We start from the raw sequence: 26,826 nt of genomic DNA, 5'->3' as shown, positions 1-26,826 counted from the left end.
TTTCTGTATGTGCCTGTGTCTATGATTGTGTTGTGTGTGTGTGTGTGTCTTTGTGTGTGTGTGTGCACGTGTGGATGTATTTGTGAGTGTTCATCTGCATGTGACTGTGTCATTCTGGTTGGGACCTCAGAAGCTTAACTTGGGCAGCTGTCTCTATACCTGACACACTAAGGATAAACATTGGCATATGACACTGTAATAGAGTGTTGTGGCATGTGACATGGGCATCTGAAATTGGACACAGACAGTTCATGAGCTGTGAGTCTATTTCTGGTATATGAAGGGAGAAACACTGGCACATGGGATGAAGAGCAAAAGTGAAGCCGTTCCTGGGACTTGATGAGGAAACTAACGTACAAGGCACTTCAGAGATATATGCAATCCAGATGGGCTGTGAGACGGGACCTGAGCAACTGAAAATATTGGAATATTATTATTATGCAGGGACACATGGGTCTGTAAGTAGTCTGTGAAGCAGCAGCTGGCCACAGAAAGCTATTTTCTCTGCCTGAAAATAGAACATGGTGTATGAAACTGTGCATAACATGTGATTCTTGAGCCTGGTCAACAAAAAATTGAATCTGTTTCTGGAATATGATGGTGCAATAGCAATATGTGGGGACATATGGAAGGAACAATGCCAATGTAAAACAGCATTAGGAAGAAAAATACTTGATTTTCGCACAGAGAATAACTAGCTCAAATTCAGCAGCAAACAACCACTGAGTAAGTTACGTGCACTCACAATAGGATACACCCCACCCTCCTTGGAGTTACATTCATGGCCAATGTCTATTCACACGTGCAACAGTCAGTGCTGATGTACTCATTTAGGATGGCTGAGCATGGCCCAGGGGTTATGGATGCCCATGTCATACTGGAAACTCCCTCTACTGTTGCATATGTCTGAAAGACCAGTCTACTTTAGGCATACTGCTCGAGTGCTCTTTCACATAGTCAATGTGTCTGCTGCTCCGAGGCATGCACTTAGTGGGAAGCATGACATTCGGCATGATAATGTCTTGGCCTGTCTGGAAGTTATTTGTAGTTTAAGAGCCTCATAAATTCAGACATCTTTAAACTTTTTTGACACAAATCAATTACTTTGCCGAACATTTGACTTCACTCTTAACAAGCACTGGTAAAGCTAATCATTCTCGCTTTGTCAATGCTCAATCAAATCAATCAAAATTATTTTATAGAGCGCGCTACTCACCCGTGAGGGTCTCAAGGCGCTAGTAGGGTGGGGGGAGGGAGGGTTACTGTTTGAACAGCCATGTCTTGAGGTTTTTTCTGAAGAGTAGGAGGTCTTTGGTTTTGCAGATGTTGGTAGTTCCAGGTTGTGGGGGCGAGGTAGTAGAAGGCCCTGCCTCCTGTGGTGGTTCGGTGGATGCGGGGGACTGTAGCTAGTGTGAGGTCGGCTGATCGGAGGGTGCGGGTGGGAGTGTGGAAGTTCACTCTTTTGTTGAGGTAGGTCGGGCCGGTGTTGTGGAGGGATTTGTGTGCGTGGATGAGGATCTTGAAAGTGATTCTCTTGTCTATGGGGTTGTGATTTGTCACTATTGTCTTTGTGACTCATTAAATTAAACCAGCATTAGCAAAACAAATAGAGTTGATTGGACAACTTGTAGTACATTTTCTGTTCTTCCAAGATTGTTGTTACCTTGCATGTAAATGCAACATATATGCTATCTTGAAAGTATAGAACATAATATTCAACTGTTCTAGAATGGTATTTTTATACTTCCAATATGACCACCATAGTACAGCAAACTATGTGGTGGCCATCTCGAAAGTATACAAAATACGCTTTCTCTATCTCAGTACAATATTGGAAGTTGTGGGATTTATTATAACAATTAATTTAATACCAAAGTTGAGGTGTCAGGTGCTTATGGGGACTTTTAAAATTAAAATAAAGTCTTCTTATTCTAGCCTAGGGAGGCCATTCACTACAATGAGGGAAAACGAATTTGGCTGTTTTACCTCACCAGACCTTATAAACCTATTTTTATAAGGTCCCTGCTTATAGTTACATGGCACCCATCCCTAGGGGCACATAGGGCACACCTTAAGGGTGACTTATATGTAAAAATAAGGAAGTTTAACACTTTGGAAGTACTTTTAACTCCAAAGTCGAATTTGCATGTAACTTTAATTTAAAATCAGCCAGCAAGGCAGGCCTGTCTTTAAAATGACACTGGGCACCTCAGCAGTGCACCTATGGGTGAACCACCTATGCTGGGTTCCCTAAACCTACATGCCCTACCATATACTAGGGACTTATAGATAGCTTGACCTAGCCAATTATAATAAACCTAATTTGCATACTCATTTTATACAGAGCACAGGCCCTGGGACTGGTTAGCAGTACCCAGGGCACCATCAGAGTCAGGAAAACACCAGCAAAAAGTGAAAAATGGGGGGCAAAAAGTCAGGGGGGCTCTGTGATCAGCCTTGTTTTCCCACAATGGTTTACAGAAAAACACACAACCTTGAAAAAGAGTATGAGAGAGCAATAGCTAGAGAAAGTTGGATGACATGTACTTCCACAGATTGCTAAATCGCTAATGATTGAAAAAAAGAAGGATACACCCAATAAATCAAAAACAAGAGTGACATTTAAATACTCTAGAGCTAGGACAAATACAAGAATAGTGAACAATTCCATCAGCTAAGGAGCAACGAAGTGAGGTAGACCCATACAATCACAGGCAAACATGAAGACAACTCTAGAAATATTGGTAACAATGGTGTCTAGCACAGCCTGCAGCGAGACCAAGATTACAGAGGCAAGATCACTGTTATACCTCTCTGTAGGCATTCAACATGATGCCACTTTTTTGGGTCCTTTAAGTTTGGTGTTGAAATAACTAAAAAAAAAAAAATTGGAAATTAGCAATGGCAGTGGTCCGAGATTAGAAAGGGATCAGGAAGGCTAATAGATAAATGCATGTTGTCCGTCTAGCTAGCATGGAGGAGACTGAGTAAAGCATTAGTACAACTCACCGAACAACCTTGAAATGAGCCAAAAAAACAAGTAAAAACATATTGATTAGTTCATCGCCAGCTATCCAGTACTGGAATACCTTTAATTATAAAAACGTTATTAGCTAAAAGTGATTCCGTATGTTTTAATCCTAATTTCAGAAACAAACCAATATTTACATTCATACTAATAAACATGAAACTCATGAAACATCTTCCATATGCAAAAGAATGGATGCAACAGTATACCACACAGTGATTTACACTCATTTTTACCTTATATTATAAAAACACTAAAGTGATGATGTTGAATGAGCCAGACACTGAGCGCCTGATTATGACCTTGGCGGAGGAGATTACTCTGTCTCAAATGTGACGGATATCCCGCCTGCCATATTACAAGTTCTGTTATATCTTACGGAACTTGTAACACAGTGGGCGGGATATCAGTCACATTTTGGACAGAGTAACCCCCTCCGCCCAGGTCATAATCAGGCCCTGAGTTTTGTTGAAGACAGAATTAAAAAAGTTGTGTTTTATAGGGGAATGACGAAGGAGGAAAATTTATCCACAAAATAATAAGTAGAATAGTTGCTGTGATTCTCTCCTCCCAACCCAGCACTTAATGAGAGAGATAGCACACGCTATGGATCACCGACAAGCACCCACTCCAGGTGGGACAGGGTAAGGTAAGTACTGCCACAAGGAAGGGAAAATCAGCATAATGAAGATTATTGGTAAGTAATCCGACCACAACTTTCTCACCCATTCCTCATTCAATTCCTTGCCAAGTGAGGAGATACCTAAGCAGCATTGCTTTGCCGTGAGCTGCATCTCATTGAAAAATATACCAATATAAAACCTAGGAAAGCAATACATGGAGAATGTCGGCCCAGCCAAAGCCAGGTTACTAGGATTGATTGCCACCAAAAAAACATATGGGCACTGGCATCGACTCCAACCTGAAGCCAGAATGCCACCACACCATAAAGCAGTGAACATCGACCACAGTGGGCAGTGAAACATATTGTGTCAACTAATAAGGCAGAGTAGCATGGTCAGTGCTATAAATCCACCACGTCATGGATTTAAGGCCCATATTTACACTTTTTTAGCACCGCGTTTGCACCGCTTTTTGACGCAAAAACGGCACAAACTTACAAAATACAATTGTATTTTGCAAGTTTGCGCCGCTTTTGCGTAAAAAATGACGCAAATGCGGCACTAAAAAAGTATAAATATGGGCCTAAATATGTAGACTCCAACTACACTCTGTCAAGCAATAAAAAGAAAGAAATAGCAGCATCGGATATAATGGTACTTAAGATAGTGACATCTGAGGAATGGCCACGAAGTTACAAAATTTGTCATTGTGACAAAAGTGGCATGGCTGAATTATAGGGGCACAGGAAAAGAAGTTAGGACAGCATTGAATACACAACAAGCATTGAGGATGTCTTGTAAGAAGTAGGGCCAAACCCCTTTCGCTGAATGCCAAGACATTTGGCTTCACACCGGATATCAACCTTGCTCAAATAACACATTCCGTCAAACAAAGAAAACAGCCTTGTGCCAACTCTCCCTTCTAAAGAAATTGAAACTGTTTCTCCCAGAATGTTACATCACAACTGCTGTTCAAGCCCTTCTAAATTTGTTTTTGTATGCTGGTAACACAGTCCTTTATGAGCTCTCAGACCTCACGCTGGCACACCTTAAGGTCATAGTCTCACCCAAGACCTGAAGAAACATGATCACACCACCCCCTTACTGTCATGACCTTATAGGCCCCCTTTGTCAGCCTGCACCATCTTTAATACTAGATGCATCATCTACAAAGCCATGACAACCAGCACCCTCAGTTATCTTGCACACGAGCTCACCATCACTCGTGTTTTTTGGCACATGTGTAGACATGACACTATCAGACTGCAGACTAAGAAGTGTAAACAAAAAAAAACAAAAAAAGCAGTAGGTATTTCGATCTACGCACACAGAATCTGAAACAACATCCCTCAATTCAATTAGCCTTTTTAAAGTGTGCTACTCACTCCTAGGGTCTCAAGGCACTGTGGGGGAGGTCCTCAAGATTCAGTCGAAGAGCCAGATCTTAAAGTCGTTCCTTAGAGGCAGGGTGTTCCAGCATTTTGCCTCAAGGTAGGTGAAGGATCGCCCTCCAGCCAAGGACTTCCTTATGCGGGGTATGGTGGTGAGTGCCTGCTGGGAGAAGCGGAGAGGTCTTGCAGGGGAGTAAAAGGTGATGCAGTGGTTGAGGTAGCTGGGTCCAAATTTGTGGAGGGGCTTGTAAGAGTGTATGAGGAGCTTGAAGTTGATCCTCTTCTCAACGGGGAGCCAGTGGAGATCTCTCAGGTGTCCTGTGATTTGTTCTCATTGGGGAATGGTCAGGATGAGTCTGGCGGAGGGCATTCTGGATCTGTTGTAGCTTGCTCAGGTTCTTCTTGGTGGTTCCGGCAAAGAGGGTGTTGCCATAGTCAAGTCTGCTTTTGATCAGGGCATGTGTTACAGTCTTGCAGCAGTCGCTTGGGATCCATCTGAAGATCTTCTGGAGGAGTCAGAGGGTGTGGAAGCAGGTGGACGTGACGGCGTTGACCTGTCTTGTCATGGTGAGCACTAAGTCGAGGACGATGCCGAGGTTCAGTATGTGGTCTGCAGGGGTGGGGGGGCTACCAAATGTGGAGGGCCACTAGGAGTCATCCCAGGCTGAGAAGGAGGGTCCCAGGATGAGGATCTCGGTCTTCTTGGAGTTTAGCTTAAGGCAGCTCTCCTTCATCCAGGCGGCGATAGTTTCCATCCCGTCTTGGAAGTTTTCCTTGGCCATTGTGGGGTTTTCAGGCAGGGAGATGATCAGCTGGGTGTCATCGGCATAGGAGACAATGTTCAATCCAAAGTTTCTGAAGATTGGAGCGAGCAGGGCCATGTAGACGTTGAACAGTGTGGGACTCAACGAGGATCCTAGGGGTACTCCACAGCTGATCTCTGTAGGTTCTGACAGGTGTGGCAGGAGTCTGGCTCTCTGTGTTCTGCCTGTCAGGAAGGAGTGTATCCACCGAAGGGCCTTCCTGTGCATGCCTGATGCATGGAGTCTGGCGCATAGGATGCAGTGGTACACTGTGTCGAAGGTGGCCTGTAGGTCCAGTAGGATCAGGGCTGCTGTTTGACCGCGGTCGAGGAGAGAGCAGATGTCATCTGTGGCAGTGAGCAGGGTGGTCGTCTCGGTGCTGTGGCTGGTTCTAAATCCTGATTGGTAGATGTCCAGGATGTTGTTGTCCTCCATGTGTTGGCGGAGCTGAGTATTGATTGCTTTTTTGGCAACCTTGGCTGGGAAAGGCAGCAGCAAGATGGGGCAGTAATTCTTGAGATCGGTGGGGTCAGCCATGGGTTTCTTCAGGACTGGGCAGATCTTGGCGTGCTTCCAGTCGTTGGGGAAGGTGGCTGACTCTAGGGGGCAGTTAATGGTTTTGCGGAGCTCGGGTGTGATCGAGGCATTGGTTTTGTTGAAGATGTAGTGGGGGCAAGGATCAGTGGGGTCTCCGGAGTGGATACTGCTCATGATGGAGTGAGTTTTGTCTGTCTTGAGGGGAGTCCAGAGGTGCTGGAACTGTAGGGGTTCAGTGGATCTGGGTTGGGGCTTTGTTGGTGAGTTTCGGAGAGTCTTGGGGTGCAAAGCTGTTGTAGATATCCTTGATTTTCTGAAGGAAGAAGGCAGCTAGTCTGTCACAGAGGTCCTGTGATGGAGGGGTGTTAGTGGCCTCAGCTTGTGGTTTGGCGAATTCCTTGATGACGGCAAAAAATTATTTTGTGTTGTGAGTGATGGCATTGATATGGTCCTGCAGGTTTTTCTGGTGGCTCTGATGAGGCCATGGTGGGATCTTGTGGTGGATTTGAAGGCTTCAAGTACCTCCAAAGGATTTGCCTTTCCTCCATTTTTTCTCCAGTTTACTGCAGGTGCGCTTCGATTCCTGGAGTTCAGGGTTAAACCAGCTGACTTAATTGGTGGTGTGTTTCCCTGTGGTCATTCAGAGTGGAGTTAGTGTGTTGGCGCAATCAGTGATCCATTGGCGCAGGTTGCCTGCTGAGGTGTTGTCATCTGTTGTGTCGGGGGTGGCAAGTTGCTAAGGGTGTTGATGATTTGCTCCTCTGTGGTCTGGTTCCATTTCCTGTGGTGGTGACGGGCAGTGTTGATGTGAGCTGTAGGTGTGCTATTGGAGAAATGGATGCAGTGGTGGTTGGTCCAGTGTAGCGGTGTTGAGTTGTTGATGGTGATGCTGCTGGCGGAAAAGATGGGGTCGAGCTTGTGACCGGTGATGTGTGTTGGTGAGGTGGCCATTTGCTTGAGACCAATTGTATCAAGGTTCTCCAGTAGCGAGGAGGTGTTGTGGTCATTGATGTGGATGTTGAGGTCTCCGAGAAGTATGTAATTGTTGGGGGCAAGTGAGTGGGGGGCTATGAATGGAGTCGCTAAAGGCTGGGCCATGAGGGTGCCACGGATAGTGACCTTTGGGGTAACATGGACTTGGAAGTGGAGGTGCTGCATGAGGGAGGAGTGGTTTGGGAGGTAGGTCTTTGTGGAGTAGTTTGTAGTCACTGGGGATGGCGATGGTGGTATCCGTTTCTGATGTTGTGTTTGTCCATGTCTCGGTGAGGAAGGCAATGTCCGGGTGGGTGGAGTCTATCAGGTCCCAAAGCTTCACGGCGTGCTTGTGAAGGGAGCGGATGTTGAGGAGGGTGCACTAGAGGTGACCTGAATGGGTGTGTGATGGTTCTGCGGCTGGTGGGTCTGGCGTTTAGAGGACTTTAAAGATGCAGGGGAAGTTTTGGCAGGCAAAAGGTCCATGGGTGCTTCTAAGCAAGGTAGCAGGTGGTTGAACGTCCTGGGTTCAGTACGAGTAGGGTGTCAACGTCGTATTGGTGAATGGTGCGAGAACCAGGCTCTGTGACACTGGGTGCAGTCCAGGCACTGACAGGAGCAGACAGGCTTGCATTTGGCATGTCTTTGGCGCACCAGCGGTGCAGCCATACAGTGACCACCCTTAAGAAGTGGACGGAGGGATTGGTCAGCTAGGAGGTGGGAGGGCAGGAAAGAGCTTTAAGGGCAGGAGCGGGGCCACGGTAGCAGCAGCAGCGGCAGGGAGTGGCAAAAGGCAGAGCACCAAAACAAGTGAAAAAGTGAAAAAGGAGTGAGAAACAGTAAAAAGGAGAAAAAACAGGAAAAAGATGAAAGACAGAAAAACAGACAGACACAGATGGCCACTAGGCCACCAGGGATGAGGCGCAGGTGAGTGCCCGCAGGTAGAGGCGGGCCTCGTACACAGAGGCGTCAGGCTATGCCAGGCACACACAAGCGGCAGCAGCGGCTATGCAGGGGGGAGCATCGGACGCAGGCAAGAATACATCAGGACTGCCTCAACACTGCTGCAATTTAGGAAAGAGTTGAAGACACACCTCTTTAAAGAACACTACATCACAATGTATCACCAGTCCAAAAACCAGCTATCTTTCCTAGCACTCTTTGGCTTTATGCTTGTCTTTCACTCTGTACTGCGCTCACATGCCTTTTGGTCAGGCTTTGACTACTGACTACAGAAATACCATATACATACATACATGCATATGTAAACTGTCCAACTGCCATCACCTGCCAATGGAAAGAATGACACCAGGAAGCCCAAAATCAAGTTCACTGACAAAGGCTGAATGCTGCAGAGGGTGGAGACTACAATGAGCCAGTGGCACAGACCTCCTCCAAGAATGACAGACACATCAAGTCTTAGCAGGGCCAAATTGGAAGCCAGATCAACTTTATCACTGGGACAGGTAGTAGGAAAACCTTAGATGCCAAAGCATAATGGTGTAGAGTGTTTAGGAACGGGGACGCAGGGTGCATGGGTAAGCACAAGGAAAAAAATCCACCTGCTGCCTACACATTAATTGACATGAACAAGAGCTATGTGTTCAGTTCAAACTGGTTGACCACAATGGCAAACTGCCCTTAAAGCCACTCCCATATCTCATGAGTTATACCAGTTTCAACAGAACCGTAATCAGACATGATGTAACTGCCTGAGCTTGAGGCTGGAACAATGCTGCAGTATCAGAACAGATTCATGCCCTGACTCAAACCAGAGACTGTAGGAGTGAAATCTACCAATTGAACAGGAAACTGGAGCAGTTACCACCTGGACTGGTGGGTGGCAGACTGTTATGCCTCAATCTAGGACTCATTAAGTAACACGCAATCATCTAGGCCTAGTAGAATTTAAAAAATTAGCACCAACCCTGTTAGGAGGACCTAAACAGGTGAAATGTCACATTCCTGAGAGGTTAACTCATTAGTTTGATGCTCCAAATTTACATAGTATGATCTATGATGTGATTGGTCCCGTAGGAAAGCAAGGATAAAAATATTTTGGGGACAAGAATTGTGATCCACTACAGTGGCATGCTTCATTATAGTGTTCTGTCCCACGTTAGGCGGGCAGTGCAATGCCTAGCAGGCTCCTTAGTCAGGATCCTTTCACTGCCCGTGTGAGCATGTGTCAGTGATATTAGTAAATGTGGGACTAGATGGATTAGAGAATTAAAATTGTCTATGGCTCCCCATAGGACTGAAGCAGGTGCCACCATGCAGATGTAAGAGGATCCACTGGAGCAGAGCAGAAGCTGTATGAGGCCACTGGCTGCCCATAACACTAGGAACCTTTGTCAACCACCCAACACCATCTACATCACACAAGCAAGCCTCTCCGGACAGTGCCATAAAAGACATTGAAAATGCCTCTCCAAGCTCTCATTTACAATACAAATGAGAGCTGTATCAATAGGTAAAACTACAGAATAATGCACATCAACCAAACCTACTAAAAACAACAGGTGAAAATAACAAGCAGAGGCTAAAAATAAGTCTGGCAAAGATCGTCATGAGCAGTGAGGACACTCTTCACCAGCACAACAGCCAAGTGGTGTAGCCAAACATAGCAAGATCTGGACTCACAAAGAGGGACATGTGACCAACGAGACCATCAATCATACTGGACAGAGACAACCCTGAATCACAAGACTGGTGAGCTGTTGAGGACACCTGAATTAAAATGGAAAGAGAACATGACCAACTTGTGCAATCTCAATGGAACAAGCAGTCCAAGGTACCACCTAGTCAAGCCTCATATGTATCAAACCAAGCCCCTCAAAGCCATCTGCAGGTAAATGATAAAAAGGACAAATAAAGGTATTCTGACTTCTCAGCAACATGAAAGTGTACCAGAGGAAAGACTAAAAAGTGAATATCCATAAAAACACAGGTGACTGAGTCCTCCGCTGCGGGTCCAACAAAGGATCGCTGCTCACAATTCACTCTGCTCAGGATCTCATTAGTGTTATTGGTCCAGCAACAGACTAGGAGTAAAGAAGCAACTGCCCAGTGATCATCTGTTCCTGTGTTGCCACACACAACCCATTTAACTTATCCAACATGAAATAACACCATGCAATTAACTACTTACAGCCAACAATTCCAGTACCCAGGGCAGAACTATAATTAGTTGAGTAGGTGGAGTGGCACCAAGGCACTAAGGCATGAGAGACCCACTGTACCCCAATCCAGTACTACCCAAACTGCGAGTACGGGACTAATAGCCCTTCTTTCTATCCTGACACCCTCATTGCCCAAGGGCGTTCTGAAACTGTCAGAGCTCAAGGTGCACATCCTGAGGGCAGACACACAAAAATCAAATGCGTCACTAGTGAGCCTGCCCTTTTTAGGCCACATGGGGGCAGGGCCAGTGTTAAAACAAACCATGAAATTCAGTAAATTTACAGAGCGCAAATTCCTTTGGTAGAGGGAGACTGCCTTGAGAAGGCATATCTTCCTCTTCACTCAGTAAGTACTGGTACGAGAAAGAGGCGAAGAAGATAATAACCAATACGCTCCACACTCACAAAAAGGCATTAAATAAACCTAAAATGTCTGATCTTTGTCCTTACTGTGCTACAAACAGTCAGAAAGAAGAAATAGTGTTCACCTGTCGGTTAAAACCCACTCATAGTGGCCTTCTGTCCAATCACAGCATAATACTTGCTTTCTTATTTTCCTCCTATGCTGTTCCCATTGAATACATAAACCAAAAAAAATTACAAGTTACATTTTTACACGTCTAAAAAAAACACATTGTTTCTTTTGTGACAAAGATACTGTAGCCACTTAGAATTGACGACCAGCTTCTAACCCATGTACCAATAGTACCAGGAACAGCCACTTACCTGTGGTAAAGTTAATACAGCATATATCTGTACCATTATTTAAGTCGACGCTGTAGGATGTCCAAGGCTGAAGGTCTATTATAGATGAACCTGATATTTGCTCAGTAGATGTGTGTGTCCCATTTGCATAGGTGATGTTGGTTACTGAAAAGTTTCCAGATGATGAGATATTGACTCCAGTATGCGTTGCACTTAGCGTTACCGAGGTGCACTCATCGAAGCCTGTGTGATAAACACAATTTAATCAGCATACAGCAGTGACATTACTATTTATGGTTGGTATTGATGTTCAGCCCCTAATACCACTCCTTAAATACACCAAATCTGTCTTACATGTGGAAATAGAGACCAGTCAGAATTTCTTCAGTGAACATTTGTAAGTGAGTATTTTATTGGTGCTTTTATGTTTACTGCAAAAATACTTAGCAGTGACAACAATAACAAAAACAAGAAGATGACTATGAGTGGTCTCAGCAGTACGATGATGTCAAAAGCCAAATTATTTTAGTCATGGAGGACAGACAAGGTTGTATGAGGAAACTAAGGCCCTCATTATGACCCTGATGGTCGGCGATAATTTAGAGAAAGGTACTGCCAACGAACTGGCGGTACCATTTCCCAAATTATGACATTGGCGGTTTGGCCCAAGCCAATCCGCCAATGTACCACTCTGTCCGCCAGGGTGGTAACGGCCTCTGGACTGGAGACTTCGGTCTCCAGCCAGGTGGCCGTCACAATCCCACCCTCTGGATTATGACCCCGCCTACCTCCATGGTTTTCGTGGCAAGCGTACCGCCACGAAAACCATGGCGGTAGGCACTATCAGTGGCAGGGAATTCTTTCCCTGGCACTGATAGGGGACTTCCCTGCCCCTCTCCCTCCCCAGAGTCTTCCCCACCCTTCCCCTCCCTCTCCTGCCCCCGCACATTTACACACCCACACGCGCACGCATACACACTCATACACACACACATACCCACATCCACCCATGCATGCACACATACATACCCACAAACCGCAACACACACCAACATACATTGTCGCACACATGCATTCACAACACACAACATACATGTACACTCACATTCAGTCATTGACGCTCTCCTTCAATGCGACTCACACCCGCATGCATGCATACAAAAACAGACACCCCCCACACACACCACCCCACACCCCCACACATGCACTACCCAACCCCACACCCCCACTCCTGTCGGAGAACTTGACTTACCTGCTTGCAGGGGGTCCTCCGACAGGAGACGGGACGCGGCACTGCTGCCAGCAGCAGTGTCTTCCAGCAAAACACTGCCAGGCCATATCATTGCTCATGATATGGTCGATGGTGTTTTGCTGGTGTGGCACTGCTGCTGACAGCAGCGCCACCTTATCGCCATCCGCCGCCATGACCGTTGACGGTATTCCGCCAGCATTCTGACGGATTTCCATCTACAGCCATAATGCAGGTGGGCAGCTGGTAGCCATGGCGACGGTATGTTGGCTGCCGTCACTGTGGTGGTAGGCGGTCAATACTGCCAATGTTTTAATGAGGGCTTAAGTATTTTACCTAACTTGTATCCCAATACATCACCCACATGAAGACAATTATTTAAGTGTCAATTGTAGATAAGATGATTGATGAATTAGAAAGAGGTAGATGAGAATTTTGTGAGCAATAGAGGAGAGAATAGTTGTACCCCTATGACACAACCTGTCCCACAACATTTCTTTTGTGGTGGGATTCCAAGGAGATTTGAGTAAAGGGGTGGAAAGGTGACTTTGAATGTAAAATGTAAATATGGAATCCTTATCTTGGAGAATTTACTCTGCCGTTTATTAGAGATTGATTTAGACATCTGCTGAGGTCAACCATATGTGATTCCATTTTAAAAACACAGTGTTAATTACATTGATTTCTACACTTTATAAGCAAATATTAAATCACAATATTTTTTTAAAGATTATAACGTTCTTGTTCATTCTGTGGTGTCATTTTAAATGGATATTCATCTTATCTTGCTATATTGTAGTTAAAATAAAATGCCTCACTCAGAGAGTTTACTCCACAGGGTTGGTCTAGATGCCTGATTAAATTCTGTTGAAAAGTCAATGCAGTAGCATAGATTATTTGAGATTTATAAATTACATATTAATCAATTAATGTTTGCATGTTAGGAGCTTAGTCGATTACTGTACATTTTGGGCTCAAACCTAATTGTTCACATTTTGTTACTTATATAGCCAGTCATGCAGATGTTCTAATATATTTTTTCACAAAATCCTTTCATTCTGTATCCAGGAGACTAAATTGTCTGTGATTACTGATGTTTGTTTGGGTCTTTTTCTACATCCCATTCCCAATCTAACTCGCACAATAAACAAAAAACTGATGACCTGGCGGGAAAAGGGTCTTTTAAACAAAGAAGAATACTTGTACTTGAGAATAGATCATCCCAGATTTCCGTGTCTCTATACACTGCCCAAGGTGCATAAGGGTTTGCCTTTTCCGCCAGGCAGACCTATTGTCTCAGGGATTTCAGGTCCTACGGAGAAGCTTTCGGAATATGTTGATTGCTTTTTGCAACCACTAGTATGTAATCTACCATCTTTTATTAAAGATACCACGCATATTCTGAGCATCCTGAATGATGTGGAGTGGGACAATGACATGATGTTGGTAACATTGGATGTTGTTGCATTATACACATGTATCAATCATGAACTTGGACAAGAAGCTGTCCGTTTCTTTCTACACAAAAGATCAGCGAGTTATTGGGAGCATACTGACATGTTAATTGAAATGATGAACCTGATATTGACCAATAATTTTTTCTTATTTAATAATGATTGGTTTCGACAAAAGCAAGGTGTGGCCATGGGCTCCAAATTCTCCCCCTCATATGCAAATTTGTTTATGGGGTGGTTCGAGCATAAATGGATTTGGGGCCCTGATGCAAGCCAATGGCAAACCTATATATTATTCTGGGGAAGATATATTGATGATTGTTTTATGATCTGGACGGGTGGTGAAGAGAAATTTTTGGAATTTGGTGAATTTTTAAACTCTAATAACATGAACGTGAAATTTACACATCAATATAGTTTCACAAGCATTGAATTTCTAGACATTGAAATTTTCATTGCTGATGGCAAAATTCAGAGCAGACTATTTCGCAAAACCACAGCTTGCAATTCTATACTTCATGCAGACAGCGCGCACCCTAGGCATCAAGTAGCATCTATCCCTTACTCAGAATTTGTGAGGGCTAGACGTAATTGTAGCTTAGATGAAGAATTTTTCCATGAGTTAGATAACATGGGTGAAAGATTTTTAGCACGAGGTTACTCGCATAAATTGGTCAGGAAGGCCCATCATAGAGCTAAAAGCTTAAAGAGAGATGACATATTAAAAAAGATCAGCAACATTAAGAGGACTAATCAATCAAATATAACCCGTTTTATTACTGACTATAATGAGGTTTCATTAATTTTACAAAAATGTATGAATAAACATTGGTCGTCATTATCCCAGGATGAATCACTGAAGGATATTTTGCCTGAAAGATTATCAGTAACATTCCGGAGGGGTCGTAATCTAAAAAGCATATTGAGTCCCAGTTTTACTGCTAATTCTCCTAAGACGACATGGCTTTCCACTAAAACGGTTGGTTTTTTCAGGTGTGGATGTTGCGGAGTATGCCGCTGGGCCTGTCACAAGATGAAAGAATTTTCGGATGGCAAAACACAAATTAAGATTTGCTCAATGATTAACTGTAACACCACTTTTGTGGTTTACATTATACGTTGTAAATGCCAGAAAATTTATGTAGGCAGCACAATTCGTGCACTTAAAATTAGAATTGGTGAACACATGAGAGCGCTAAAGAATTTGGATATGAGATATCCTTTGGTGACACACATAATGATGTGTGACTCACAGACCAATCACAAGAGTTTTGAATTCTTTGGGTTGGAACACATCGCCAAAGACCCGAGGGGTGGAAATAGGGAACTAGCCCTGCGACAAAGAGAGGCACTCTGGATTATGAGATTAAAGGCCGTGGAGTTTGGTCTTAATACTGATAGGGAGTTGGAATTCTTTCTTGTAGAATAATCAAAGAAATTGGTGACCTAGGCATTGATGTTATCGATCATTCAATCAATATTGTTGTCATGTGTTATTCTATGTGTCAATTGAATGTGCTGTATGTTATACATGTGTGTTTTTTGTTTTTTATTCTCTCTATTGCTAACAGATTTGTATTGTTTCAGTTACTAATCAAAATCTTTCAATGAAGTCGTCAGGGGTTCAATTCATTTCCTGATGATTGAACGGGGATTATTCGATCGGGCTCCATCACCAAATTAACACACATATTTTATATAAAAATCTTCTTATCTCTAAAAATCGCTATTCTACACCTGTGATTATTCAATTTGGGTAACTATGCCCTTTGAATTGATATATTAGAGTTGGTGAGGTCATCCATTTAATAGGATGATTCGATTGCTTTCAATATTTGTAGGGGCATTTTGGATTTTCATCTAATTTGAATGCTAGTGTTTATATCAGTCTTGTTCAAGTAGTGAGTTTAAATTAGCAGTCTAGATCATAAACATTGGGGTTTTCTTCTGAGGCATTTTGAAGATATTTTGCACTTGGTATTAATGTGAGTCTTTTGTTTAGTTTTATGATGATGCCTTCGATTTTGCCGGGAGTCCGTTTTCTATGTTTCTGATTTTGCGTGTATTTGGACTTCCGGGTTCCAGACGCTAGCTGGAATAATCGCGTACTCGCGTTTCCTGTCGGTCTTACAACATCACTCAGCCGAAGACTAGCGTACTCGCCTTTCCGTCTTGCACGTAGCAGCTTTTGGAGCTTATTCCTGCTCATATTGTTAATACGGTGAGTTTTGGGTGGATTCTTGAGCGAGATTATGTTTTTGTTGTTTGTTAAAAGACCCTGATGTGGGGGTGTTTGTCGGCACTTGAATAGTGTCCACGTGTGTTCAATGTTGACTGATTTTTGATGGTTGAGGGTGCCCCTAGTTAATCGTAATGGTATGAGTAAATTGCTTTTGGGACTTCCTGAGATCGCACTAGATTGAACAATTGAAGTACGTTCCCCTGTTAACATGGTATACAGACTATTTTCATGAAATCGTTATTCACTTGATATGGATTTTGTTTATCTGTTTGCTAGATCTGGAGGCGCAATAAAGGTTATTGTATTGGATATTCATTGATTCTTGGACTAATGATCAACATAGATGGTTCATAATCGTACATTGGACTTTAGAAATCCTGTGATGAGAGGTAACTGTATTGCGAACCTTGTTGACTTAATTTTATTTGAGCATTTCCGATTTAGGAAATATAATAGGCATTAATATTCTTGTTTCAGATAATCATCACTTACTTTTTGTGTGATTTTTCGTGGATGGTGCGTGATGATGGTTGAAGTTGGGTCAACCTTTTGAAAAATTAAGAGGTATGATTTTTTGTAGGCTACTGTACGATAATTGACACAGGGGTGTTTTTTCATCATGGATTGTTGGAATTTGGGTCTAATACAGGTTAGATGTTGTTTTGTAGATTATTTATAATCACCTCTCGAACTTCTTACACATTGATAATCCATTGGGGATTATCTGGGCACTTATTTCACATCGTTTTTCTTTTTCTTTTCTTTTCTTTTCTCTTTTTCCTTTTTCCTTTTGATTAAGGGACACTATTAGAGATAATGATACTATACGGTTTAATACTTCGGCCAATTTGTTGGGGACTTAAGTTAGAATGTCCACTAACACTTTCTTTGTTAACTCTGAGGACTAGGTTGTAGGATTTTGATTTTTAACTTAATCAACTTCATTTACAATTTTAGCCCTGAAGAAGTCGTTTGGGATCGATTTGAAGTGTTCCCAAGACGAAACACGTGTTGGCTTGAATTGTACCGGCTTGAATTGTACCATTTTGGAGATATGTTTATACCTATGAGGAGCGAATATGTAAAGCATTAAATGGACTTTTTGAATTTGTATTAAAAGTTGATACTCGAAATTGCAGAATTTTCTACAGACTAAATATCTTTTCTAGGTGTGCCACACCATGTAATCCTTTTTCTACATACTGGTATAATAATACTCAGGGTAGAGGAGCTAGGTATTTGAGCCATTTTATAAAAGTACTAATATAAAGGAACCAAGAATTTACCCCATGCCTCTGGATTTCCTTTCACACCTGCTATCATATTTAAACTTGGGGTGGGTAAAATGTTTCATTCCATCTACGGGACTGGTAGAATTTTGGTCAGCCTGTGAAAAGGGAGTTCTGGCCAAATTCTGTCAATCACTTCGTGGCATAATTTTTCTCCTGCAAGACTGCAGAGAATGTGAGTTGGCGAGTGTATGTGAGACTTGGTGTTCACTAGAGTTTTTGTCTAATGCGGGCAGTCACTGGCGGTCGTGAGCGGTCAGGTCAGGGGGCTGCCTCTCAAGTAAATTTGTTGCTGCTTGAGTACATTTTCTTCTTAAGTGGCAGCAAAATGAGCTCTACTGGCCATGCGCTCTTGTGCAGTGCATGGTGCCATTTACAATGATTTTTCAGTGCTGCTCGTGCTACCAGTGCTAAATTGCAGTGCTAACTGCATATTTTCCGCACGTTGGCTGAACCTCATGGAAGTTCCGCCCACTCCTAATTTAAACTGCCTTTGGCTCCCAATTGTGTTGTTCTTTTTATGTAATTCACTATATGTTTGCAAGTAAGAGCTACTCAGAATATTGATTATGAGATACAGGGAAAAAAGCAGTTTATTCTGGACATTCGGCTCACATCTACATAACTATATAAAATTAGTGGTATTCCAATGCAGTGATCAGTGTTTTGAGTCAGCGTCAGTGTTTGGCCATGATTGACCTCCAAGGAAAAGTGTGAGATATAATGTAGCTGGAAATCAAGGGTAATTAGAAGAATTGAGTGGTCACTATATTTTAGGTGTTTATCTCTAAGATTTGAGTAAATAATTCATACATTGAAATTCTATTGTTGAGGAAGCTGTAATACTTCTTTTGGTGAATTTAGCAGTTGTATCAGGCTAAATTCTTCCATTAATTATGATTACACCTATACTTTTGAGAGATTCGAATAATAATTTGGCACTTGTATCAGCTTTGTGATTTCTTTGAAACAGTGATTTGGGGATATTCCATGCTTCTTCTCAGACTTTATTCCTATAGGCACTCAACATATTAAATGAGATTTTAGCAATGAAATTGCCAACTATTATTGTTTGTGGTTTTGTTTCTTTTTACATTGTGTTTTTAAGGAATTTGAATATCTGTTTAAATATGGGGTTATTTTTCTGTCCTGGAGGGACATATACTTTCAACAAGAGATAATTATTCTGAGAAAATGTGGACTTCAACTGCTGGGCAAAATTATAATATCATAATCCCAATTATAATCTGTTGATAGAAGCAAAGCTAAACCCCCTTTGTATGACCTTTATTAGAACTCTGTGGAGGGTTATCTATTACATGATAAGTATCTGTTCCAAAACTGTTTGGCGACCAGGTACCCTATAAACAATTACACAAGGCATTTAAACTTCCTAAGTGGTTACTTTTTTTCTCCTTGTTCACCAGAGTGAAGGAGTATTTACTTTGTTAAAAAGACAGCTTGAAATCCTTTTTTAATATATGTTCACTTAGCTTTTCTGATAACCATGCCCACAGTATGTCGTTATTTGATGTTTCAAGGGTCAACAGGTCACAAGACTTGGGGCCTCATTTAGATGTGAGAAAGGGGATGGATACTCTATCACAAACGTGATGGATATCTCGTCCGCTGTGTTGCGATCCCATTACATTCTATGGAGATCGTAATATGGTGGATGGGATATCCGTCAAGATCTAAATCAGGTCTTTACTTTTTTACCTTCATGGGTAAGTTTTTCCCGAGTCAGTTACTAAGCATTTTAGGTGAATAGGAGAGACATCGAATCCACTTCTTTGAAGAAGGTCCCTTTAACGTAAAATTATTGTTAGAGCTAATTTTGACGAGAATCAACACTTGCAATAAATAGGTCCTGTTTATTTGGAACATGCACCAGCTTGATTTCTGCTAAAGATAAGGATTGCAGCGGACACACATTGTTTAATAGGCTGTGTTCCCCTGAAAAAAAGATCGTAATTTCAATACTTGATGAGGTGCAGAGAGAATTACTTGGTGTTTGCAGTAATGAAACAATATCATGGATGTTGACATTAAGACAGAATAACCGCTACACAGGAAAACGATCTTAAGTTCTGATGCAAAGGGGTTGAATCATTTGTTGAGGAGAAGCCTTAAAAATAGGCATATTCCGAGATTGGTTTAACTGTGGTATATTGTTTTGGTCAACTCCACGTTTATTACTTTTGCTAATTATGTAAGGGTCGATCTCTGACAATTGTGAAGCAAATGTAAAGGGTTTTGGGTGTTTTGGGCGGTTCTTTGCCTAGCTATTTCTTTTCCCTTTTTCTCAGCTGCGTTTTTTTCTTTTTTTGAGTTTTAGCTACTTCTGCTGGTAGTCCTTGGTGTTTTCGTTGTGATTATTGCACATCCTTTCTAATCTGCTAACTGAAAACGACAAAGCAAGGTAGAGAAGAACGAAATTGTGAATTTAATGATGTTGAGTCTATGGTCTTCAGAGAAAAGTTTACAAAGCGAAATGACTCCCCCGTATCAAAGGTTTTCACACTTTTACTTTCCCAACTGAATGATTTCCCAGCTTGAGTTGTCACTTATTTTACGGACTAGGCTATCATTTATTGTAATTTTAACCTCAGAAATTTTGAGTGTTGAGTTCCATGTTTTCACTTTAACTTAGATCTGCTAATATTCATAAAGATTTTTCAATTGTGCAAATTTTGTGTGACAATTTGTGTCAATTTGTAATTTGGATAATGCATAGAACAGCAACTGAGGAATCAAGGATTTTACACTTGAAACGAGATGATTAAATTATTTAGAATTGTGAAAAATAATGTGGTGAAGTTGTGCCACATTTACAAAATGAGCCACTGTTTAATCACTTTGGATGTCGTTTCTGGAGTTCTGCTCATCTCACTCATGCTCATTCCTCCTTCCAAATTGTATCCTACAGCAAGTCTTCTCTCACCATAGTCTTCTCTCACCATAGTTTCCACAGAACATATTGCTGACCTCAACCGAATGAAGTATTAGAGAGAATAGAAAGTATGTATTGTAAATTACATTTTTCACCGTTTACCCAAAGGATCATTTTGAATGATTTCCTCTAGAAGTTCTGATCTGAGTGTATTAAAGAATAAAACTCTATGGGCTATTGCTTAGTAAATGTTTTATATTGGAGTGAAGATCTCTGGAGTGTAGTTGCCCATGAAGCATGCAGAAGAGTTCTCTTACCTTAAGAATTGGTTTAGTGTTAAGAACTTTTTAATTTTATGTAATTTTTTGTGATTTGCCAATGCGAACTAAGCATGGTCATTCCATGCTGAATGTGCAGTTTTATTACTTATTATGCCTAGAATGTGTATAAAAACACCTGGTTTTAAAAGCTTCCTGGTGACTTCTCCTTTAACTCCCAAGAGTCTGTCTGAGTTTTCTGAGACTTTTTCTTTTTCACTACGAGGTTGTAAGTACTCTTCACAAGTGTGACATTTAGAATTTAGAGAACTTTATTAACTGATTGAGGCCGCATTATAATTTTCTGTATTGTTGAGTCTTCATGACTAAAAATTTGCAATTATTTTTGTAATGTTTCTTATTGATTCTGTAGTAAATGTTTAAAACCTAATTTTGATCTACAACTCTGTTCTTGCGTGGTACCAGTTTCTAAAAATGGTTTACTCTGCTGAATTTGCTGACCACTGGGGAGGGTAGCTTCTTAATGCTAGAACAACGAGATGGGTTGTGGAGCAGAACTGTCTAAAACAAATATTAGGGTTTTGCAATATTTGGGTTCAAGAAATATTGGGGGTTAGCTTGCACAATGTTTTAGTAGCAGGGCATGGTTTGCATAAGAGCACCTCCTCTTTAACCTCTTCGCTGCCAAGCCGTTTCCCCCTCAGGTGCCAGGCCTTTTTTTAGCTATTTGGGGCAGTTCGCGCTTAGGCCCTCATAACTTTTTGTCCACATTGAAGAGCCAATAAATGAGCTGCACCTTGCAATGGGTTTTCATTGTATACCGGGTACACAGCAATTCATTTGCTGAAATATAAAGAGTGAAAAATAGGTATCAAGGAAACCTTTGTATTCCCAAAATGGGCACAAGATAAGGTGCTGAGAAGCAGTGGTTATTTGCACATCTCTGAATTCCGGGGTCCCCATATTAGCTTGTGAATTACAGTGCATTTCTCAAATAGACATTTTTTTTACACACTGCCTTACATTTGGAAGGAAAAAATGTGGAGAAAGACAAGGGGCAATAACACTTGTTCTTCTATTCTGTGTTCCCCCAAGTTTCCCGATAAAAATGGTACCTCACTTGTGTGGGTAGGCCTAGTGCCTGCGACAGGAAACACAACATGGACACATCACATTTTTACATTGAAATCTGACGTGTTTTTTGCAAAGTGCATAGCTGTGGATTGTGGCCTGTAGCTCAGCCGGCACCTAAGGAAACCTACCAAACCTATGCATCTTTGAAAACTGGACACCTAGCGGAATCCAAGATGGGGTGACTTGTGGGGCTCTCACCAGGGTTCTGTTACCCAGAATCATTTGCAAACCTCAAAATGTGGCAAAACACACTTTTTTCTCACATTTCGGTGACAGAAAGTTCTGGAATCTGAGAGGAGCCACAGATTTCCTACCATCCATCGTTCCTCCAAGTCTCCCAATAAAAATGGTACCTCACTTGTGTGTGTAGGCATAGTGCCCATGACCGGAAATGCCCCAAAACACAACGCGACACATCACATTTTCCCAAAGAAAACAGACCTGTTTTTTGCAAAGTGCCTAACTGTGGATTTTGACCTCTAGCTCAGTCGGCACCTAGGGAAACCTACCAAACCTGTGCATTTTTGAAAACTAAACAGCAAGGGGATTCCAAGATGGGGTGACTTGTGGGGCTCTAACCAGGTTCTGTTACCCAGAACCCTTTGCAAACCTCAAAATGTGGCCAAAAAAACACTTTTTCCTCACATTTCGGTGATAGAAAGTTCTGGAATCTAAAGGGAGCCACAAACTTCCATCTACCCAGCGTTCCCACAGGTATCCCGATAAAAATGGTACCTCACTTGTGTGGGTAAGCCTAGTGCCTGCAAAAGGAAATGCCCCAAAACACTATGTGAACACATCAAAATTATCAAGTACAAAACGACCTGTTTTTATGAGAGGGGGCACCTGCGTTTCTGGTCCTGGGCTCAGCAGACATATAGGGAAACCTACCAAACCCAAACATTTTTGAAAACTAGACACCCAAGGGAGTCCAGGGAGGTGTGAGATGCTTGGATACCCAAGTGTTTTTTTTACCCAGAATTTGCAGCAAACCTGCCCCAAGTCTCCCGATAAAAATGGTACCTCACTTGTGTGGGTAGGCCTAATGCCTACGACAGGAAACGCAATATGGACATATCACATTTTTACATTGAAATCTGACATGTTATTTGGAGAGTGCCTAGCTGTGGATTTTGGCCTCTAGCTCAGCCGGCACCTAGGGAAACCTACCAAACCTGTGCATTTTAAACACCTAGGGGAATCAAGGATGGGGTGACTTGTTGGGCTCTCACCAGGTTCTGTTACCCAGAATCCTATGCAAACCTCAAAATTTGGCCAAAAAAAACACTTTTACTCACATTTCGGTGATAGAAAGTTCTGGAATCTGAGAGGAGCCACAAATGTTCTTAGTCCCAGCATTCCCCCAGGTCTCCTGATAAAAATGGTAGCTCACTTGTGTGGGTAGACCTACTGCCCGCGAAAGGAAATGCCCCAGACCTGTTTTTCGCAAAGTGCCTAGCTGTGGATTTTGGCCTCTAGCTCAGCTGGCAATTAGGGAATCCTACCAAACCTGTGCGTTTTTTAAACCTAGACACCTAGGGGAATCCAAGATGGGGTGACTTTTGGGGCTCTCACTAGGTTCTGTTACCCAGAATCCTTTGCAAGCCTCAAAATGTGGCCAAAAAAAAACACTTTTTCTTCACATTTCGGTGGGAGAAAGTTCTGGAATCTGAGAGGAGCCACACATTTTCTTCCACCAAGCATTCCCCCAAGTCTCCCAATAAAAATGGTAGCTCACTTGTGTGGGTAGACATAGTGCCCGCAACAGGAAATGCCCCAAACCTCAATGTGGACACATCACATTTTCTCAAAGAAAACAGAGGTGTTTTTTGCAAAGTGCCTAGCTGTGGATTTTGTCCCTTGCTCAGCCGGCACCTAAGGAAACCTACCAAACCTGTGCATTTTTGAAAACTAGACACTAAGGGGAATCCAAGATGGGGTGATGTGTGGGGCTCTCACCAGGTTCTGTTACCCAGAATCCTTTGCAAACCTCAGAATTTGGCCCAAAAAACACTTTTCCCCCACATTTCGGTGACAGAAAGTTCTAGAACCTGGAAGGAGCTACAAATTTCCTTCCACCCAGAGTTCACCCAAGTCTCCCGATACAATACTTGTGTGGGTAGGTCTAGTGCCCATGAAAGGAAATGCCTCAAAACACTATGTGGACATTTTTGGGCGATGGCACCTGTGTTTTTGGTCCTGGGCTCAGCAGCCATATAGGGAAACCTACCAAACCAAAACATTTCTGAAAACTAAACACCCGAGGGAGTCCAGGGAGGTGTGATTTTCTTACCCAGAATCCTCAGCAAACCTCAAATTTAGCTTAAAAAATCAAATTTTCTCCACATTTCTGTGGGGGATCACCGCACCGGGACAAATTTCCTACCACCCAACATTCCCCTCAGCCTCCCAGTAAAAATGATACCTCACTTGGGTAGGTGGGCCAAGTGCCTGTGACAGGGAAGAGCCGAAAAATGCCAAAATTTAAGGGGAACCAAAGACGGTCCAAAAGGGCAGTTTAGAAAAAACATTTTTAGGTTCACAAGTGGGGCAGAAGTTTTATCGATATAGATGCAACAGTGCTGGGAGTTAGGAATTCTGTGGATTCCTGCAGATTCCAGGAGGTTCCATCTCAAAAATGTGTGAAAAATGTATGATTTCCAGCAAAGTTGGAGGTTTGCAGGGCATTGTGGGTAAGAAAATGGTGCGGGTGCATGTGAAGCACACCACCCTAGACGCACCCAGATGCTTAGTTTTCAGATGTGTCTAGGTCTTTTGGATTTTTCTACATGCCAGCGTCCCAAAGTCCAAACAGTGCAGCCCTCACAATTACAAGTGGAACGATTTTGAGAGTTAGACAAGCTCTCATGGCCCAAATGTAACATCAAAACCCAATTAATCAAATGTCCTCTTGCTTGCCATGGGATAAGATGTTTTAGTGTGCAGAGGAGATCTTAAAGACTGCTACCCTGTTCAGTTGGGGTGGGGGCATAACCATGCCCATACTGGTTGGTAACCACCACCCCACTTTTTTAAATTCCCTGGCATCTAGTAGGCTTTCTGTTCCCCCAGGGAGTGGATCGGGGGTGATTGCCCCATCTACCCACCGGTAGGCAGAACAACTTTGGCCCCATTTATTTGGGGTGGGGGTATGGCCATACCACCACCCTCTTTTTTTAAAATAAATCTTCCCTGGTTGGCTTTCCGCCCCCCATGGGGGCAGAAGGGCCTTCCAAAAATAGGCCGATCTGCCCCTAAGGGGGGCAGATATGGCCAAGATTGATGTGCCCCCATGTGGAGTGACTCTTGCCCAAGGGGCTGCTCCCCAAACAAAACACACATACACACACCAATCCCTGGTGCTTAAGTGGTCTCTGACCCCCCCCCCCCCGGGGGCAGATTGGCGTAATAGAAATTGGCCGATCTGCCCCCAAGAGGGGCGGAAATGGCCTAAAATAAATCTGCCCCCCCCCCAAGGGAGCAACCCTTGCCCAAGGGGTCGCTCCCCTTGCGAGAAATTTGCGCAACAAAACAAAATCCCTGGTGCCTAGTGATTTCTGGCAGGCCGATCTGCCCCATAGTTAGGGCAGAAATGGCCTAAAATAAATTTGCCCCCCCAGGGGAACAACCCTTGCCTAAAGTGTCGCTGAGCTTCCAGCGCGGTGGAGGAGCCTCTGAAGAGATCAGCACACTATTGCGCGCTGATGTCATCAGACACCACGGGGGGTTGGGGGAGGTGGGGGTGGAAGGGGAAGTGATTCCCCTTCCATCCCTGCCCAGGGGAGAGAGGTGCCAGGCCCTCAGGAGGAGCGCTAGCACTTCCCCCGAGGGCGGTAGCAGGACATAACGATTACATCCTGGGCACCCGAGCGGTGCTGCCCAGGAAACAACCGTTACTTCCAAGGCACCTGAGAGGTTAAAGAGTCCCCAAGTAAGATTTGTGGTTTTTGAACCAGTTATGCTTTAAAAAGAGGGAAGTAACTGACCGTATTTACTGAGTGTACCTGAAATAAGTTGGGGTGCAAGCATGAATATGAAGAATTGAGTTTGTGAATGTAATATGGCATATGAAACATGATGATGGATTTCTGTTTTTGTGTTGAATTCTTCAGACGTTCGATGATGATCGTGGGTTCAATTGGTAGATTGATTACTGTTGTGATGATGCATTATTCTTATTTGTAAACCCATTTGCTGATAATGTGTTAATAGATGGAAAATAATTGATTATCAGACTTGTCATAAATGCAAGATCACAAGATTTTGATTATTTGTCTGTATAGTGATGCATAGAGTAAGGAGCTGCATACACATTATTGGTATTTTTACTTAACAAATTTTGTTTTCAGGGTTCAAGAGTTTAATGTGTATTATTGTGCTACCCGGACTTCACATGGTAAAGTATTTTAACTTGGAGAACTTTGCTGAGTTGTTGTGATTTTCTCTCTCTTTATTTGTTCACATGTTCAGACACTATGGGTTTCGATTGAGCAATCTAACTTAAATAGTTTTATTTTCTTCCTTAGGTAAACTGACAAAATGTTTATTTTTTAGTGTGGTTTTCTAGGTGGTTTTCTCTTCACAAAAAGTCACACTCTGACTGGTTGCTCAGCCGGTGATGTGTGCTGGGATTGGGGAGATGTCACCATACAGACACACTCTGATTGGTTGGTGACTGGCACAATTGTGCTGGGATAAGCTGACCTTTGACAGAGCTGTTCTGTTATTGGCTGTTGTTTGCTAAGGTCATTTTTTGAGTTTTAATGTTGTTGTCCATTTCATGCAGAAATATGGGCGGTATATTTTCAAAATCGAGATCAGAGATGGTGATACCTAGAGAGGGCCAAAAACTACTGAGTGAAGGAATGACAGCATCTGAAATGATGATAGAGGTCAGATATTACCCATACACATGCACATGAATCTCTAAACGAAATAAATACACTGCCCATGATGAGGTTTTATAGTTTTCATTGGAGAGTACCTTTCACATTAAAAATCTAGATTTCCTAGAACAAACCATGTACAATAAAAGCCAATGACTAG

At 42.7% G+C, this 26,826-nt stretch overlaps 1 protein-coding gene across 1 annotated transcript in view; it reads right to left on the bottom strand.

The window, feature by feature from the left end:
- The window catches only part of LOC138283516 (receptor-type tyrosine-protein phosphatase beta-like), a 423,874-nt gene that overhangs the window by 166,941 nt on the left and 230,107 nt on the right, over positions 1-26,826 (bottom strand). Inside the window, exon 3 of the mRNA XM_069221455.1 lies at positions 11,263-11,484. Coding sequence (XP_069077556.1) covers positions 11,263-11,484 — 222 coding nt within the window. The remainder of the gene's footprint in view (positions 1-11,262; positions 11,485-26,826) is intronic.

Source organism: Pleurodeles waltl, chromosome 3_1 (assembly GCF_031143425.1).
Source record: "Pleurodeles waltl isolate 20211129_DDA chromosome 3_1, aPleWal1.hap1.20221129, whole genome shotgun sequence".
NCBI lineage: Eukaryota > Metazoa > Chordata > Amphibia > Caudata > Salamandridae > Pleurodeles > Pleurodeles waltl.
This window is presented reverse-complemented; position numbering and strand designations above follow the sequence as displayed.